Genomic DNA, 17,430 nt, shown 5'->3' on the forward strand with positions numbered 1-17,430 from the left:
GGAAATGCTGCCTTTTCTCAACGTGCTTCATCCCAGACAAGTTAACGCGAGGAAAGCCACACCTTTCTCTCTCCCCCCCGTCCCGCCTTCAATTCGCTGCGTGGAGCTGCGAAGTGCCCCGGGATTTCCCTCGAGCCGCGCTGTTCCGCTCGCTGTCCGCTGCCCGCTGCCCCCTCACACTGCGAGCCGCGAGCTTAACAGCCGCACGCGGGACTCGGTCAAAGCCAACGCCCGCACCCGCAGGGCCACTGTCGCCGGGCCCGCCTTACCGAGGGGCTCCCGGCTCCCTCCCTCTCTCTCGCAGCACCTCCCTCGTGTGCCTCCGCCCCCCCAGGTCCCGGCCCGGGGCTGCTCCAGCAGCCGGGGGCGGTGGCCGCGCCTCCTGCACCGAGAGTCGAGCGGGCGGCGGCGTCGCGCGGGACAGGCGGTCGGTCCCCCGGGGCCAGGTGAGCGGCGCTCAGCTCCGGGCGGAGGACTGCGCGGGGCGAGGAGGGAGCGGCAGAGCGGCGGCTTTCCGGGGAGTGGCTGTCCCGCCGAGCTTTTTCCTTGCGCTCCTTCCCCTGCGGGTTGAAGGGTGCCGCGGAGCGCTGCCAGTCCGGCTGGAGGGGTGAGCGCTGTCCCCTCCGCCTTCCTCCGCAGCTCAGCCCGGCCGAGGACAGAGCCCGTCCTCCAGCGAGGGGCCGTTGAGGCGCGGGGCACTGCGCCCACCCGTTGCCCCGAGGGTGGTGGCGTGGCCCGGCCCGGAGCGGAGCCCTGCTGCCAGCAGGTGCCCGTCCCTCGGTACCGGCGGGGTACGGCTGCGGTCCGTGTTGGTCAGTAGGGATAGAGGTCAGTAGCGCGTTTCGGTTGGAGATAAGTAATTCTGATTGACGCGTCAGCAGGGTTTGAATGCTGTATGTGGTAGAACCGAGGGTGGCCGGCTGGGATAGTGCTGCTGGGGCTACGTGAGGGGTTCGGAATCGCCTGTGGGGTACGGCCGGTGTTGTGAGCTGGTTGGGGCTTTTTGGTCATTTGTGCTGAGTGAGGAGCGATCCGGGTGCTGGAAGTGACCTTGAGTGCTGTCTGCATTGATTTTTGCTTTGGTTTTGTTAGTCACTGTTGGTATTTGTGATAGTGCCGACTTCTGTTGCTTTTACTGCCTGATTGCCCCACATTGATTTGTGTGAAAATGCTGAAAATGTGTTTGTAAACTCAGTCATGGCTGCCATCCAGTGTGGCTGTGCAGGCTGGGCTGGCTTTAACTTCAGGATGTAGTGGGAGTGGGATGAGTGGGAGTCGCACTGGAGGCATGGTGGAAGCAGCTTCAGTAAAGGCCAAACCAATTAGCGTGCAGATTTAAGCATTAGTCCTACAGCAAGGTGCTTGGTTCCTGAGCTCTGTCACTTGTACTGCTTGCCTTTGCTCAGAATGCATCTCATCCTTTTGCTTGCATAGGCTACGCATTGTCATTAGGAGACTTGATCAACCTTTCCTGTTCTTAGTTTTCACCTTACACCTTTGTCCATCCCTTCCTAAAGATGGAAAGCATCCTTCTGTATGTTCTTCACATGGGTGAAACAAGCAGGGCTTTTTGTCCTCTCTTGGCTGTCTGCAAGTGTGTTTGTTGGATTAAACCAAAGAACAGTCTCTGCCTGGGAGAGTCTGCCTGTCTCCAGTGCTTACTGACTTAGTCTTACTGGGGATGCACATATAACTTGCTGATAAAAACAAAATGAAATGCTTTGAAAGAAGATGGAGAACAGAAGCTAAGTGTAGGCAGAGTTTGTTCAGGTATGAATTGGGGCCAGTACAGTTTTTAATGTACGCTACAAGTTAGTAACATTATTTTATTTCTGTTGCTGCAGTTGGAAATCAAATAAGCTAACATATTAATAATATTACTCTAGTACCTTAAGGTAATTATGTAGATCAGATAGCATTTGTGAGCATGTTGGTTTTTTCTTCCTCTTCAAGTCGTTCAAAATTTCACATTAAACTTGTGTTTATAAACACATCAGCAGAAATTGGCTGCAGTTGTAGCCAGCTGGAGAGAAATCAGGGACTGAATTCCCATTCTCGAGTTAATCACTCAAATTATAGTGAGTGCAGTGAATGCTTTTAGGCAGGTAATCCACTAATAATGCTGTATATTGGCAGATTCAGGAAAGATTTGGACATGATAAGGGAATAACAGTTGTTAAATTTTGACAGCTTTTAGTTCTTAATATATAACACGATCAGTGGCCTTGGCAAATAATGTGGTGTTAGAGCTGCTCAGTGCATGAATTTGGAATTTTGTATTTTCAGTGGAATACTAAGGTTAGGCCACAATCAAGACAGCTCACAGTCTCATTGACTTCAAGTGAGGAACTGACAAGGATAAGGTGTGCTGTGTTTGTCTTGAGATCTGAGCTCTCTGATAAACGGCAAGTTTAGTAGTTTTGTTGTATGTAGGTGCAGTTAAAAGCTTTGCTGTTCTTTCAGATAAGTGGAATTTTTAGGCTTTTATTATTTTTTAGAACAATTCAGCTGGAAGGAACCTTCAGAGACTACCACGTCCTGACCATCTCAGGGCTAACCAGAAGCTAGAGCATGTTACTGAGGGCTTTGTACAAATACCCCATAAACACTGCCAGGCACAGGGCATCAGCTGCCTCTCTAGGAAGCCTCTTCCAGTGTTTAACCACCCTCATGGTAAAGAAAACTTTCCTAATGTCCAGTCCCACCCTTCCATGGCAGCTCTGTGCCATTCTCCTGCTGCTGTCAGTTCCTGGGAGCAGAACCCGGCACCTCCCTCTGCTTCCCTTCATCAGGGCACTGCAGGGAGCACTGAGGTACCTCTCAGCCTCCTCTTCTCAATGCTCTCAGCCTTTCCTCACAGAACATGCCTTCAGCCCTGTTACCAGCTTTTGTGCCTCCTTTGAAAAGGATCTTAACGTCCTTTTTGTGTTATGGAGCCCAGAACTGCACATGATACTCAATGTGAGGCCACACCAACGCTAATAAAGCAGGAACATCACCTCCTTTGACCAGCTGGCTGTGCTGTGTGTGCCCCCTTGGGTGCCAGGATGCACTGCTGGCTACAGCTGATTTAGAAAAGAACAGTTTGTTGTAGAGCACTGGTAGGTGCTTCTCATCTTGTGAGCACAAAAACAGCCAAGTGAATCATTTCGTGTCTATCAGATAGCTGCTTGTGTTTATGAGGATATTATTCTTTCCAGTGCCACCTTCCTGGTGGAACCATAGCATGGAAAGGATCTATACTTGCTATGTGAAAAGATGGGGTTATGTAAATTAAACAGTAGTTAGTAGGACTCAATTGACCGGGAGACTTTGATTTTTTTTTTGTGTGTGCCAAAATATCTTTTAAATTTATTGTTGTTCCAGACGGATAAAGAATCCTTTGTAGCTGCCATTAAGTCAATGACCAAAAAAAAAAAAAAAAAAGCATCTTAGCCTCCTCCCTGCATGAGTCACATGGATTTGTCTCCAGCTGTGAGTTGAGCGCCTTGTATACCACAGGTGCACATGCTGTGTTGCTTTCATCACCTTCAGGGCAGTTTCATTCAGGGCACCTTCAGGTAGTATGTAGTAGAACTAACACAAGATTTTAGAAAGTTATTTGGCAGCTGAAGGCCTCAGCCTCAGTCTTTTCTGTTTTATGTATGAGCATTGTAGCCCTGAAATCACATTATTGTTTGATATACCAGCTGTTTTTCAGCTAATACCGTATTAAATCAGTGCATTTTGTTCTTCCATTCTAGGTTCTGTTCTGCTGGCTACTGAAATACTTCATACCCACTATATTGCAGAGAAGAACTGTAGTTTGTAACACAATGTACTTCTGTTTGTTTTAAAGGAAAACTATAGGAACTCAGTTATACTAGATGAGGCAATGTGCAGAAAAGAAATAGTTTATGGAGTTCTCCAGGCTACTTAAAGTACTTTTAAACTCCATTAAATTTAGAGAAACTTGCATGAGTACCTCACTTGATGCCTTAGATGCCAAAAAAGAACAGGCACTCACAACTTAAGCATTACCTTTGTTCTCATTTGTGATATTCTTTAAAGGAGTCATTGAAAACTTGAGGCCTAAAAGATACATCAGCAGGTTTGCCAGAAACTATCGCATTTGACAAGTTGTGAGACATTTAGAAACAGTAAAGCTGGCAGGAAAATGAGCAACGAGGGTGTGCTGCTGTTGGAAGCGTTACAGTGCACGTATTACCAAAACCACGCTCATTTTAGTGACATGTTAATGTTTTAAACATTCTCTTGGAGATCTCTTTGATATTCTGTAGAGAATAAATTACTATATCTCTTTTCCTGGACTTATTAGACTTCTGGGAATGCCTGATAGTGATTGTTGCCAAATTCCACATTTATTTTCTGACTTCGCAACCAGACTTTGAATATCTTTGTTTCTCTTGCACCAAATTAATTATGGTTGTAAGTTGACTGAATGGCTTTTTGATAATACACCATAATACATCAGGTTTTGAAGTCTAGGGGACTTTGTTCCTTCATTACTTACGCACAGCACAGTCTAAGTACTCATATAACTTGAATTTAAAAGTGCATTTTTTTTCTTATCTGTCTCAGCAAGTTGGCGTTGTGGTTAGAGTGGTTTATTTCTAAGAAAGGCTAATCACTTCATTGTAGAAATGGCAACAGCAAAATAGGCCGTATGGAGTGTATTTGTGCAAAGCAAATTTTCTGATCTGATATGTGAGGGCTGAAAGCAGGAATAGTGCTAGAATAAGTTCAGGGAGCTTGTCTTTGGAATGGTGTCTTCTCTTTTCTACCATGCTCCATACATTCCATAGGCATTGTACCCTCTGGAGGTGCACTGCTAAAAGAGGCCAGAAACATCGCCCTGGCATAACCTCATTTACTAGAAAGGTTTAACAGGGGAGCCCAAAATATTAACCCCATATAAAGACAGAGGTGCCAAAGTGACTGTAGTTCCTTGTACTGTGCAGAGTACTGATGCCATATTCGTTACCAGAGCTGTAGTAGGGCTCTGGAACATGGGTTGCTTCAGTGTATCCGTCTGTCAAAAGTTATGAGCTTTATTTCTTTGATACAAACTGCATGTTTGGCCATTGAGCTGTCTATTAAAAACAGTCTCTGCTTGTTTAAAAGGAAAAAAAAATCCCAAACTGACCAAACAAAAAAACCAAAACAAAGCCAACCTGCCTTTACCAAATATTGTGCTCCATAGCTTCCAAGGGAGTTTCAGCAGCTCCAGTGGAAACTTCCAAGAGACCTGCTATGTAAAGCTTAGGATGAAATCGATGTTTTCTCCCTCATCCCATTAGGGAGTGAAAGGAGCAAATGACTCTTTGATGCTGAGCTGCCTCATGGGTTAAGCCATAACAGTCCTGTTGGTGCTCAAAGGACAAACTGAGAGAGCCTAGTTTGTTCAGCATGGAGAAGAGAAGGCTCTGAGGAGATGTGATACAACCTTTCAGTATCTAAAGGGGTAGCTTTAGGAAAAAAGGGGACAGACTCTTTAACATGGTCTGCTGTGACTGGACAAGGGGAAGTGGATTCAAACTAGAAGAGGGGAGATTTCAATTGGATATATGAAAAAGTTTTTTCCAGTACTGGTAGTGAGGCACTGGAACAGAGAGGTGATGGATACCCCATCCCTGGAAACACTCAAGGTCAGGCTGGATGGGGCTCTGAGCACCCTGATGGAGCTGTAGGTATTCCCGTTCGTTGCAGAGGAGTTGGACTAGATGGCCTTTAACGATTCTTTCCAACTCAATTCTATGATTCATTCCATTACTTCAGTATCTGCTGATCACTGTGTTGATTTTTTTTTTTTCTGTGCTCAGAGCTCTTGTACTTGTTTTCGGAGTTGTGTTATAGAACCCCTTATATGCTCTGTATGGTCCTGTTGTGCTTTTTACCATCTCTGGAGGCTGGATTAAGGTTATCATTTTGCTGTACTGTGAAACACTAGTTTATGATATGATAAAATTGCCAGTCATTAGACTAATCTGCTGTTTGTAGTCAGCATTGCTGTCACCTTCGTACTTTAGGAACTATGTCTTGGAAACTATAATTACAGTCTTTACCTTTTCTTCTCAGCGTGCCCATCTGTTAGGGGAGAAGAGGGTGGACCCTTTTCCTCACTTCTTCACCCTCTTCTTTTCCTCCAGGCTAGTAAAAATACCCCTTGAGAATTTTGAATATCCTTGGGATGTTGAAACCATCATGCTCCTATTGCTGCACCTTCCAAACCTGTTTCAGGTTTTGTTGAAGGTTAAACAGCTATTTAAGAATACCACCCAGAGATCTGCCTGGAGGCTGGATAGCTGTGGGTGTCAGGGACTGTGGGAAGATACTGGCATGCACCTAGAACAGTGGGCACATCCAGTGCTTGGGAACTTTGCCCCCAAACAAGTTCAGGATCTCAAACAACTGGTAAAATGTTTGAAAAAGGTATGCCATCATCCTGGTTATTCCTGAGAGGCCCAAATCACTGCAAAGCACAGAGGCTTGGCCTGTTGAACAACAGTCTATGCTGCTCCAGTCCCAGGAACAGGCCCTGCATCTGAACCTGAGAACCAACCCATGCCAGTATCTGTGGCAAAAGGAAATGATACGAATGTCCACTTGCTTAGTAAGGGAGGAAACTCCTACCCCTGAGAAGGGGAAGGAGGAAGAAGAGGACAAGCAGATTATGAACCTGTATGGGGAGACCCCATTGGATTTCAAACCCTTAACCACTCAGCCATTGCGTTAGTGAATCAGCTTATACTTCTACACAAATCTAAGGGTGATCTGTAAATATAACTGAGGGCAGTCCTTGACTTAAGCAGCCTTATACATATATTTATTGTAAAATGAAATTGAAAAATCTCTTGAATGCCAGTGTTGTGCAAACTAAAATTAGTCTTAGGCAGAGACTAAATTAGAGAATGAGTTCCTCCAAGAATTTTTCTTCCCATTTATTTGTGTTGAGAACTGAACTGATGAGTTACAAGTTTTCTGCAGGACTGATACCCAGCCAAGTGGCTTGCTGCACTCTGTAAGCCAATATGAAAAAGATCAAAAACCTTTGAAAGTGGTAAAGGTTTATGTCAGGAGAACTTATTTGATGGATCCTTTAGTTGATGTTACCATCATAGTTTTTAGAAAAAGAGATGTTCTACTTAAAGTGATTGGATTTCTTAGAACGCTGTGTGCTTGATTCTACAGCCTTTGATAAATAGGGAAAAGAATTAATGAAAACCAAGCTATTATCAGACAGTAATAATCCTATTACTGTCTTCTGGAAAAATACATTAAAAAGAAACATAGAAGACCATTTAAAATTCAGTGGTATGCTTCTACTCTTATGTTGGTAGGTGCTATATGTGCCAAAATTCACAGTGACATAAGACTTTCCACCATAGCGTCCTCCCTATTACATCGAACTTGCTTTAGCCAAGGTTTAAAAATAACATAGAAGCTTTACTACAGTTTCGTTCCAGTCTGGGAAGGGGTTGATGGAAGAAGTCCACAGTTTTCTGTTTCTGAAAGTAATCCAAGGCAGATCTAAGAGGCTTTCATACCTGAGCAATATGATGTTTCTTTGGCTCTTTACTGTCATTTTTCACTTGGTAAAGATTTGAATAATGAAGACTGTCAGAAACAACAGCCAGAATCTTACCATTCATCACTGCTGTCCTCCTCAACAGCAAGTTCCATAAATCTGGAAATATATATCTTAAAATCCAAGATCTGACTCTGAAAGCCTCAAGGTCTACAGATGGAGTAAATGTGATTTGAACAAAACAGTGTGAAGCACAGCAGTAGATGGCATGGTCAGAAGTAAATGACTGCTTACAGTTACAATTTCCAGCAAACTCTGTTACCAACAGCTCATGCACTGGCTGTGAGAATCAGCTCTGGCTAAAATTAAGGATGAAGAAAATGACTGCCAGTAAACAGACGTTTTCAACGAGCACTATGAAACTTGAATGTAATTTTCAAAAGGGGATGTAACGAAGTATAGTGCAGCAAAGGCTGCTGTATTTAAGATTTATTTATTTTTTTATGGCTTTCAGTCTATTGCAAATTTATCTTCTGTGATACAAGGCAAGAAGTGGCTTAAGATAGGCGAGGTATCTTGATGTGGGTGTACACTTGGAACGCAGTCCAGTCTTCTCCCACTGCACGTTGCGTGGGGCTGCAGCAAGCAGACACTCTTGGGGCTGGTTGCAGAGGCACAGATCCTGTCTCTTCTGCATTCCAAGTGCATTTGCAACACAAGCCCAATTTCCTGTGGCTCTTGTAAGTCCACTGAAGTGCTTGGAAAACATCAACTACAAGTAATGCTATTTGTCTTTCAGAGGTGAAAAGCTGGGTACAGTAGAGTAAACAAGGTGAAAGACTTATGGACCTTGGTTTTAACTATTTTGTTTGCCTGCTCTTAGCTGGTTAAGACTAGACTCTTTTGCCTGCCCTTCTGCAGTGGATTCCCTGTCACAGTGTTTATTTGGATGAACCTATTACATTTTGGTATCATCTCCTGTGAAAACTCTGTGCTACTTAAGCAAGTGAAAGTCCCACTGTGTGGAAGGAGACAATTCCATCAGAATTGTCCATCAACTAGTAAAATAGCATGAAATAATCTAGTTAATATTAATGGTAAGAATGCGGATTTGTCATTATCTAAGAAATAATGATAATATAGAAAGTAGGATCTTTTTCCTTAATAGAATGTAAGCAGAATTGTTGTGAAATGAAAGAAGCAGTAATATTGTATACCTGATGTTGTTTTTTAATTGTGATTTTCACTAGATGCTGGAACAAATGCTGAGCTAGCCTACATCTCGAAAGTCTTGCAAAAAGTTAACTGAGTTCTGATCATATTGGGATTTCCCTTTGTATGTTTATTCACTTTCCTGCTCTGTTTTTTAGTGCATCCCCTGAGAACGTTAATCTGCATTCATAACTGAATAGCTGTGGAGTTCTTGTTATGACTGGATTCTGTCAACAAGAAACTTTGCCTCTCTCCTGAAACCAAATGCAGAGAATTTGGAGGCATTCCAAATCAGGTTTTTATGTGATGCAGAGCAAGCAGTTTGCTTCAACACTTACCAGCACCAATGGCTAAGCTTGTGGGTTCTGTGAAGTATTTTTGGGCTCTGTCCCATTCATATTTCAGCTCTTCATTTCTAGGTAGTAATGGCAAGGAATGCTGGAATTTGAGTTTAGTTTATTGTCTGCTGCATTCCTGTGAATATATGGTTTCCCACACCAAAAGGAGATTTCCCCATAAATTGAAGGAATAGATGTGCAGCTTAGCTTTGCTTAGGAGTGACCTAATTTGAGATGAGAATGGAAAGTGTGAGTAAGCAAAGGAAAAAGAGGTTTTGGATGTGCATTTCTTTTAATGCCATGAAGTTATACTGTAGGTGGGCCATCCTTGAAATTGTCAGTCAAAAACACTTCAAACCTACCAGTGTTTTGCACTGCAATTTTTGTTATCAAGTTCTTGGGATAATTAGCGTAATTACTTAATTTACTGACTGAAAATCTTTCTTATTACATGCAGCTGTCATTCATGATCTTGCCACAGTTTGATTGTTATTTCCTCAGAGCATTCTGGTTTCAAGCATGCATCCAGCATCTGCAAAGTGGAAACTGTGTGTGTCATCAAAATCAGTCTTCTTCAATCCAATCAGTATGGCCATATTTCTGCTAGAAATACCATATACTGTGTAACTGTTGGAAATGATGGCTGGCAGTAACATGGTGCTGTTCTAATTTTTAGAAAGCCTTTCCTTTCTTTTCTGTATTACACTGTTATATGCTCATAATTTATTTGCATGCATGTTTAATCAATTTCCAAAGTGTTGATTACTTAGCAACTTCACTAATTTATGTGTATGCCAGTATATTCCCTTAGCACTTACTTGGAGGGTTCACCCCATAGTAACCATTTTATTCTAATAAATATTTATATTAATGTGAGCGCTGGCAAAAATTTATGTTAGCCCTCACTTTAGCAAGAATTTATAACCCTCAGGAGTGTACATTTTACAGTTCCTGTAAAGAAAAAAACCTACTGCAGCTTGGTGCAGCATGTACAAAAATATAGGAAAGTTTGCAGGTAGCATGACTCTAAACTTCTCTCAGTGCTAACCAGGTACAAATATACCAAATCTGTGATGGCTGTGTTAAACTTCTATGGTTGTGCAGGATGCTCTGGTCTGCCATAAGGCAGACACTAGGAGATACATATAGTAAATATGTAAAGTTTACTGCTTTGCATTTTTTTCAAGTGTCAGTTACAGAATTGCTAACAAATATGTGTCTGTAAAGTTCTTTATTAAAGAGATAATGCATGCAAAAAGCACATGAATGTTTTGCTTAACAATTATTTCAGCATGCAAAATATCCAGAAGAGATATATGTATATATTTTATATATATAAATATATATAATATATATAATATATTTATATAATAATATATATTATATATATAATATATAATATATATAATATATATAAAATATATATATATATATTTTTTTTCCTCCCAAGGATCTTATTATAAAAGTGTATAATTCTTGGGGGTGTTAAATCTTACAGTAGGAAGCATGTTTGTTTTTCATCACCATGTTCTACTGTTCACCCGAGGCAACCATCACTAGGAAGAGATGTGGAGAAATCAGTTTTCTATTACATTCTCTAGGAACTTTCTGCACAGTGGCTTGTTGCATTTTGTGTTTTGAAGTTCGCAGTAACTTCTTTGTCTTGAGAATGAGATGAGGATTGGGAATCAAAGTCTTGTTTATTCTTGAGAGGTTCTCAGTGCTGCTATTAGATGTCAGCTAATAGAACCTGTGGATAGGGGACCAAACAAGTGCTTCCCATTTACTGCCTGAGCTTAACAAAGCTTTTTGAAAAGCTCACCAGGCTGTCACTCCTGTGTGTTTTGTTTTGTTTACGAGGCCTTTCATGTTTGTTTGCCTTATAAACTTCTAAAGCTTTACTTGTGCAAGGACTTGTAGTGATGATCTGATGTATTTGTGAGTCTTTAGACTCCCAATTAGAGAATTAGAGAACATGAACGTTTGCTTATTTGCTTTTTCCCACCCACAAACAGCTATTTATTTATCAGTGACTTGGCAATACTCCACAGTGCATTTGTGTACAGCACATGGCCAGTAGTGTAACAGGGCTGAAAAATTCACACATCTGGGTTGGAAGCATCATTTGTCACAGTTATCTGAAGACTTGTTTTTCTTCTAGTTACATTGACTTATTTATGTATTTATTTATTTTGTCCTAGAATGGTTGCATGGGGAAGACAGCACTGCTGTGTTGGCAGAATACAGCACATTTTATTGAGATTCAGGATTGCTTTCCCAGTCCTTCTACTTCATTTGTTCTTGGCTACAGCAGGCAAAGGTAAGACATGTTTTTCCCAATTTGTCTAGTATTGATATTCCAGTGATCAACACTAGTCTTTATGAATAGGACTCTTGATTGTATTCACAAGCAACTTTCTGCCATCTTGAAATCAAAAGGAATAATGTTCATTACCAAGAAATAAAACATTTGATAATCATTTTGGATACTAAATGGGCTCTAAGTTCACAGTATTTATTTTCACAAAAAGTCATCAGTAGTAATTTCTTTTGGGCTGTGGATGAGGAGAAAATGTAAGTACATAATAACAGAACATTGCTATCCTGCTATTTTTTTTAACTGGAGATGTAACTATTGTCAGAACCTCCCTTTAAATGTTTTATACTGCTCTTACATAAACACTTCAAGATCCTTTTAATTTTACCTAGTACACCTATAAACACAAAACAGCTGATTTTGGCTGTGGGTCTGAGCATGGCTAGGGAAAACTAGATAAGATCCAAAATATGGTAACAGAAATTATGTATTTGAATTTGACAGTCTATGCTCTTTCTGTAGCAGTAAATGAAAAAGAATCAAGCAACTTCAAGTTCTTGTCATTTCTAGTAGAAACGGAGTAACTAATGTTGGTGATGTTTGTATATGAGATAAAGTAGGATCAGCAAGTTTGTGTTCCATTCATTACTGTTCTTGAAGTTCACAGGTGCAAGTCTTGTTATGCTGGTCCTCGACAGATACAAATAACAGTGCTTGTCATTTGTACAGTTTCTTGTATTGATAATAAATCATGCTAGTGTTGTGCATTAAATAGTTAAAAAAAAAAAATTCAATTTTTTTTGCCATGTACAAAATGTTTATTTTTAGAAGCTCCTGCATGTGCTGTAGCGTGTTGTACTCCAGAAGGTGAGAGTTTTTTGCAGACCAAACACACTTAATAAATACGCCTATTTAATGACATTGTACTAGCAAGGTGGTTTTATTTGTTGATAGAATAGACTAATTCCAATTTTCCAAATGTAGTGATTTTTGTAAAATGAACCTTTTATTGAGACAGAATTTGAAGTTCAAGTTACAAAACTGTTGCTAAAATGATCAAGTTTTAACCTTAGGTACATTGAAAAGCAAAAGGAACAGCCCAAAATATGAACAGATGTCCTACAAATATTTTGCCAGAGACAATTCAGCTATATCTAGAGTTTTGAGAATGCAAGCAAATAAGGATTTTTTTCTTTCACCTATGTACAACTTGCAAGTGTCAGTAATCCTTCAAGATGACATAAACTGTTGCAAGAGTCGATTTCTGGTTCCACAGTATTTTGTTGGTAGTGGTTTTTTTTTTTGGTAGGCTGTTGGCATTTTCAGCATCATCTCTGCTCAGTTCTTTCTTCAGTTAAGATGCTTTCCAGGAAATATGAATGGATAAGAATTATCTGTGTTCTTTTCAACATGCAGGATGCTGCATGATGTGGCAGAGTTTATCCCCATCTATCTAAATATAACTGTGACTGAAAAGGAGAAAGCAGTTCTTAGCTTCAGAATTTCAGGACATTCAGAAGAATCAAGCAGTCTGCATGTAGAAAGTTTATTGTAAACTTTTTATAAAGATTAGCTATTAGCTCTAGATGGAATACGTGGAGATTTAAAATCACAGAATCACAGAACATTTCATACATACATTTCAGGGCTTCTTCCACTGCTTGATAGAACACATTTACATGAATGTTTTTTGTTTTAGCGCTACATCTAGTTTCAGCACTTTCATCTAGTGATGTGAATATGTTAAAAAGGAACAACTTGCATTTCTGAAAGAGGTGAAGTGCTTGAATATAGCAAATGCCACTCAGAAGTTAGTCCCCAGTTTCTACTGGATGGAGTTTTCTTGACTCCAACTTGTGATTTTTGCTTAGTTTTCTTACACTGCATATGTTTGGAGCATTCTTTCTCCTATGCCGTGTTTTCTGTGCTGTGGTAATAAAAAATATATTCAATGGCCAGGTTTCCAAATGTAGTTTGTATTATCTGTATTCAAAGGAACTAGCCGTAAGCTCAGAATGGCCCAGTCAGAGAACAGCCAGTTCCAGCTTCTCGGTTCTGTGAACAAGTGTGGGCTGCAGCACACTATTTTCTAGAGAAAATAAATGATGATTGACTGAATTTCCAGGGCTTTGAAATAATGTTAGCATCTGCTTATATTGCACCCACCTACATATATAAAAGGCCTAGCTAAGATAATGTTGATAATTAATTTCTAACTCAGTGGCTTTATAGTGTCAATCATCTATAAAGAATGTACTATAATTTTGCAGCCCTATAATTAATTTCCTGTTACAAATTAATAACAATAACAACCCCTAGTTTAATGCCTAACATGAAATCAAGCCTCTGTCAGAATTTGTTCGTTTCCAAAATTGTCTACTGCAAGCTTTAATTAACATTTCTGCTCAGAAATGGACTTCTAACTCTTCAAATATAAAGGGATCCTGGATAATTAATAGTGACTTCATGTTTTAAGTCTTTGTCTTGACTTCCTTTACCAGCCACTGTGGCCATCTCTGTAGGCTCAAGATTCCTTACAGGAATCTGGGAGAACATGTAAGTCATGCAAACATATTGCTGGCATACTGTCTATGAAGAATAGCATCTTCATCAGATCTTTCAAAACCTTCAGCGTAATTTCTATTTAATAGTGAAAGATTTGAGCAATTATTTTTCTTTAGAGGAGCCTATGTTACAAGTGTTGACATATAACGGTATCTGCCTAGCCATTTTGTTTAGTAAGTCAATTCTTAGCTAAGTATGCTAGATTTTGCCTATGCACTGTGACAAATGGCCAAATTGGATGAGTGAATTCATGCTTTAGGGTGGAGCAGTAATTCTGTTGATTGCTGTTAGGACTGTTCTGCATCTACAGTGTCAAACTGTGAGAATCCATTGGCTGCTAATTAGGAATTTCATGCAATTTGGCCTGAACCCTGAGTCTATTCAGGTTTCTTTGCTTGGTAGCCTTGTTTAGTACCTTTGTGATAGATGCTGAACTTCAGGAATGATTTGAGGTTGGATTCTGCTAATTAGTACTATTACAAGGGGAGTTTCAAAGCTGTAGTAAGCAACAAGAACAGTTATCAGTGAGTTTACGTGAAAACTGATTAATAAATGTGTTTTAAACATTTTCTGGTAGCCTGTACTAAATTTTCCCCCTCTACTCTGCTCTTGTAAGGCTCCATCTGGAGTACTGTGTCTAGATCTGGAGCCCCCAGTCCAAGAAAGACAGAGAGCTGTTGGAGAGGGTCCAGAGGAGAGCCACAAAGATGATCAGGGGACTGGAGCACCTCCCCTATGAAAACAGGCTGAGAGAGCTGGGCTTGTTCAGCCTGAAGAAAAGAAGACAGTGGGGTGACCTCATTGCAGCCTTTCTGTACCTAAAGGGAGCCTACAGAGGGGAGGGGAATCAACTCTTTGAAAGGATTGATATGTGTAGCATGAGGGGAGATGGTTTTAAGTTGAGGGAGGGGAGATTTAGGTTGGGTGTCAGGGGGAAGTTCTTTACAGAGAGAGTGGTGAGGTGCTGGAACAGGCTGCCCAGAGAGGTTGTGGATGCCCCATCCCTGGAGGTGTTCAAGGCCTGGTTGGATGGAGCCCTGTGCAGCCTGGTCTAGAATGAAATGGGAAGGTTGGTGGCCCTGCCTGTGATGGGGGGTTGGAGATTCATGATCCTTGAGGTCCCTTCCAACCCTGGCCATTCTGTGATTCTGTGTACCACAGTTGCCACAGTAGGAAGTTCTTCCTGTGTTTTATTTGTTCCTATTGAAAAAGCTGTCTGACATCTCTGTGGCCAAGAGGCACAATATTTGAGCAAATCCCTGTGTCATCCCTGATGATCAAAGAGCTGGCTGTGATCCTGACAGCTAGCTAGGACAATGACTGTGATTTACCTTGAAAAGAAAAGATGGAATCAAGTTACCTCAAAATTTGTCTTTTGATAGGGAAACTAATGAAAAAACATGATTTGTATATTGACCAATTTTTTTCTGCTGTCCAACCCTGATCAATCATGGTTAATCCCTTTTTCTATAGGGTACATAAAAGCTCTGTGTATATTGACAAAGTAATGCCTTCCAAAATCTATCATTCTAGCATCTTCTGCGCTAGCATATTCTGCACTTTCTGAGCATTTACTAGGCTATTTCCTTTTTCCACGGCTCCATTACTTGGCCCATGAGAGTTATTTTTGTTTGGGTTTATTTTTGTTGATGTTGAGTGGGTGCATCATAGAGCTGGCAATCTTGATAACGATCGCACAATTGGAATGTGCTTTTTAAGATGCAGTCTCCACTTTGGAGAGCCTACATCTACAGCCACAAAAGCCTGTACCAGTGGGACAGAGGAAGAATTGAGACGTCTGCAAGAACTTAATAATTATGGTCAAGTTCTACTGTTTGAGGCATTCTATGACCCTGCTTGTTTTACTTGTCAACACAAGTTGTCAAGTAGTCTAAAATCTTGCTTTTACCAGTAAATTTATTGTTTGCATCTAAAATTATGTTTACATCCCAGTTAAACTCCAGGCTGCCATTTCTGTGTCTAAATAAATGTAAGATTCATAGATCAGTTATCTCTGCAAGTAAATGTCCTGGTAGAGAACATTGTATAGGGGCTAGATGGGTTTAAATTTAGTCAGTAACTCCAAACCATGTTTCCCGAAAGTTACCCAAACTCATTGTCTTCTGGAGTATGGCTGTTTTCTACCTTTCCTGATAAAGCTGAACCAATATACAGTGAAAGATTTAAGAATATTAGAGTTTTTGTTTGTTTGAAAAAAATAAAATGAAGAAGCCTAACACTGTTCAGAGATGCAGAACGTAAGTATGGCAGTAAGGATTATAGTCTCTTCTGTCTATATTTTGTCCACTACTGTAATTGCAAAATACCTGTGTGGTCTTCGGAATAGGGACCAGAACCTTATTCTCCTTTTTTCTCCCACTTGTAGGTTGAGCATTATGTTGGGGAGCTATGTGTTCATTCTTTATGTTGCACATGAGTTTTGTGTCAAAGCCTTCTTGATTAGCTAGGATTGATTACCTGCCTCCAAATATGCTGGTCCTCCCTCCCTCCCACCCAAACAAACAAAATAGGAAGAATCAAAGTTTTTTGGTAATGTGTTGGTTTGAAAACTCCCGGGTAAATTCATAGGGGTAAATTCGTATAGTAATATATAAAAGCATAACATTGATGCAGATGATTGTTTTAAAGAAGTAATTTTGCAAATCACCTTTTCTTTATTTAGATCAGGAGGATTTCCTAGGACTATATAAAGCGGTCTTTAAGACTGAATGTGAAGATCCTTGGATTATGTCACCAAGAATTTCTCTGCTTTCTTTGAAAGAATTCACTGTCTGTGTGCACCTCAAGCTCAATTTTTCCAATAGTCCCTGGACAGCGTATGTGTACAACCAGGAGACAACTAACAGCAATCCCTCTGCAATTAAGCATGACCTTGGACTTAGCGGAGATCGTGGTAACTTGAGGATCTGGTTGTTTGGAAATCAGATAAATACGACAGTGGCGATGCTTCAGGAAAACATCTGGCACCAAATATGTACCCAGTGGAAAAGTGAAGATAAGGAAGTGAAGCTATTCATAAATGGAAAAAAAAGACTAAATGAAAAACTAATTAGAAATATGTCTCTCCCTGGAAAAGGGCAGTTCTTACTTGGCTGCTCAAAACTGCCAGGTACAGCTGCATCACCTAATCAGGGTATGACTGGGGAACTGTACATGTTCAGAATGTGGGATAAAGCAAATACAAATCTTGCCAAGCACTGCAGAGATGGTAGTATTGTACGCTGGAGAAAGGAGGACTGGATGTTTAATAAGACAGTAGAAAAGGACAACTCTTTGCCATGTGGTAAGTATCATTGCTTCCCTGTTTTTAGAGTAGCATCATTGCAAAAAGTTGATGTAACATGTCTAACATTTTGTCTTGTGTATTTTAGAAAGTCTTTCTCTATTGGTCATTTTTGTCTGTTTATGGAGATGGTGAGAATCTGCAGCTCTCGCTAGCTTTCATGCAG

At 40.7% G+C, this 17,430-nt stretch overlaps 1 protein-coding gene across 2 annotated transcripts in view; it reads left to right on the forward strand.

Annotated features, from left to right (window-relative positions):
* Positions 1 to 202: 202 nt before the first annotated feature.
* Positions 203 to 17,430, forward strand: part of ADGRG2 (adhesion G protein-coupled receptor G2) — a 55,412-nt gene continuing 38,184 nt past the window's right edge. Inside the window, exons 1-3 of one of the 2 annotated variants that reach the window (XM_048939495.1) lie at positions 203 to 446; positions 11,280 to 11,398; positions 16,644 to 17,264. In XM_048939495.1, the coding sequence (XP_048795452.1) occupies positions 11,281 to 11,398; positions 16,644 to 17,264 (739 nt within the window). In that variant the 5' untranslated portion in view covers positions 203 to 446; position 11,280. Of the gene's footprint in view, positions 447 to 650; positions 829 to 11,279; positions 11,399 to 16,643; positions 17,265 to 17,430 lie in introns of those variants that run through there. The other variant, XM_048939488.1, reaches the window with a different exon arrangement.

This window comes from Lagopus muta, chromosome 1, assembly GCF_023343835.1.
Source record: "Lagopus muta isolate bLagMut1 chromosome 1, bLagMut1 primary, whole genome shotgun sequence".
In the NCBI taxonomy this organism is placed as follows: Eukaryota; Metazoa; Chordata; class Aves; order Galliformes; family Phasianidae; genus Lagopus; species Lagopus muta.